We start from the raw sequence: 1,037 nt of genomic DNA on the forward strand, positions 1-1,037 counted from the left end.
AAACAAAAACTTCTTGATACATACCAAATCATACCTAGTTGATTAAATCATATTTGACAGGTCCAAGTGCAAAATCCTAGGATACAGTAGGATAATATGCTTCCATACACAGGTATTTAAAAGGCTGGTTGTAAATGTTTCCTTGTTTCTATTGTAGGCGAGCTCTAAGGAGAGGAGAAAGTGTCAGATATCTTTTACAAGATGCTGTAATTCAGTACATTAAGGATCAAAAGCTTTATCAAGATCCTCATAAGTAAGTCGTTTTTTATCTGAATGTGTGAGAAATCCTCCTTGATTTTATCTAGGTATTGGTGCACTAGAAAATAATGTAAACAGAACTGAAAAAAATGTTTTGATACAATGATATGTTCACTCTAAATATTTTAAATTTTATGAAGGAATGTGTAATATTTGGAGATATCAATATAAAAGAATTACAACCACTAGATGGCCTAAACCAGTAATTAATGAGGCAGAAATAACCTAAAAAAACATGTGGCTTCACATGAAGTGTTGGAGTATGTTTGAAAAGGATAATTTTTTTATTAATTTGATTTGGATACAGATTTGATACAATGTTAGAAGACATTGCTTTTTGGCCTGTTGAGATCTTCCATGATTATAAATGTTGAGGATATGGTTTTCAATTTTGAAAACATGGTTTTATTTTGATGTTTTATTAACAAGACTATTCAGGGTTGTTTTAGATCCACAAGAGCTGATACTTTAATTACTGTTTGTGTTTTTACTTTATTAACAAATATAATTACAGTTGCGTTTTGGCTCCACAGGAGTTGATACTGCAATTACCTTTCATGTTTTTGTCTTATTAACAAATCTAGTTTGGATTGTGTTTTGCCTTTACAATAGTTAATATATATATACAACAGTACAATTTACAACAACAATTATTACAAATAGTTACCAAAAACAAAGTTTTATAAACAACAATTTCACTAACTTACAAACAACATAGAATCTTCTTTCTAGTTTAAAGTCTTCTTGATATCCAGCAAGTTAATTTGAAGTCGATGTAA

General features: G+C 29.4%; 1 protein-coding gene across 10 annotated transcripts in view; it reads left to right on the forward strand.

The window, feature by feature from the left end:
* The window catches only part of LOC106472650 (nicotinamide/nicotinic acid mononucleotide adenylyltransferase 1-like), a 55,719-nt gene that overhangs the window by 40,082 nt on the left and 14,600 nt on the right, over window positions 1-1,037 (forward strand). For all 10 annotated transcript variants that reach the window (XR_002613496.1, XR_002613497.1, XM_022401204.1 and 7 more), the window contains one exon: window positions 158-253. Coding sequence is in view for 8 of the 10 variants with exons in the window: in XM_022401204.1 (XP_022256912.1) it covers window positions 158-253 (96 nt within the window). In the remaining 2 variants the exon portion in view is untranslated. The remainder of the gene's footprint in view (window positions 1-157; window positions 254-1,037) is intronic.

Source organism: Limulus polyphemus, unplaced genomic scaffold (assembly GCF_000517525.1).
Source record: "Limulus polyphemus unplaced genomic scaffold, Limulus_polyphemus-2.1.2 Scaffold5492, whole genome shotgun sequence".
Lineage (NCBI taxonomy): Eukaryota > Metazoa > Arthropoda > Merostomata > Xiphosura > Limulidae > Limulus > Limulus polyphemus.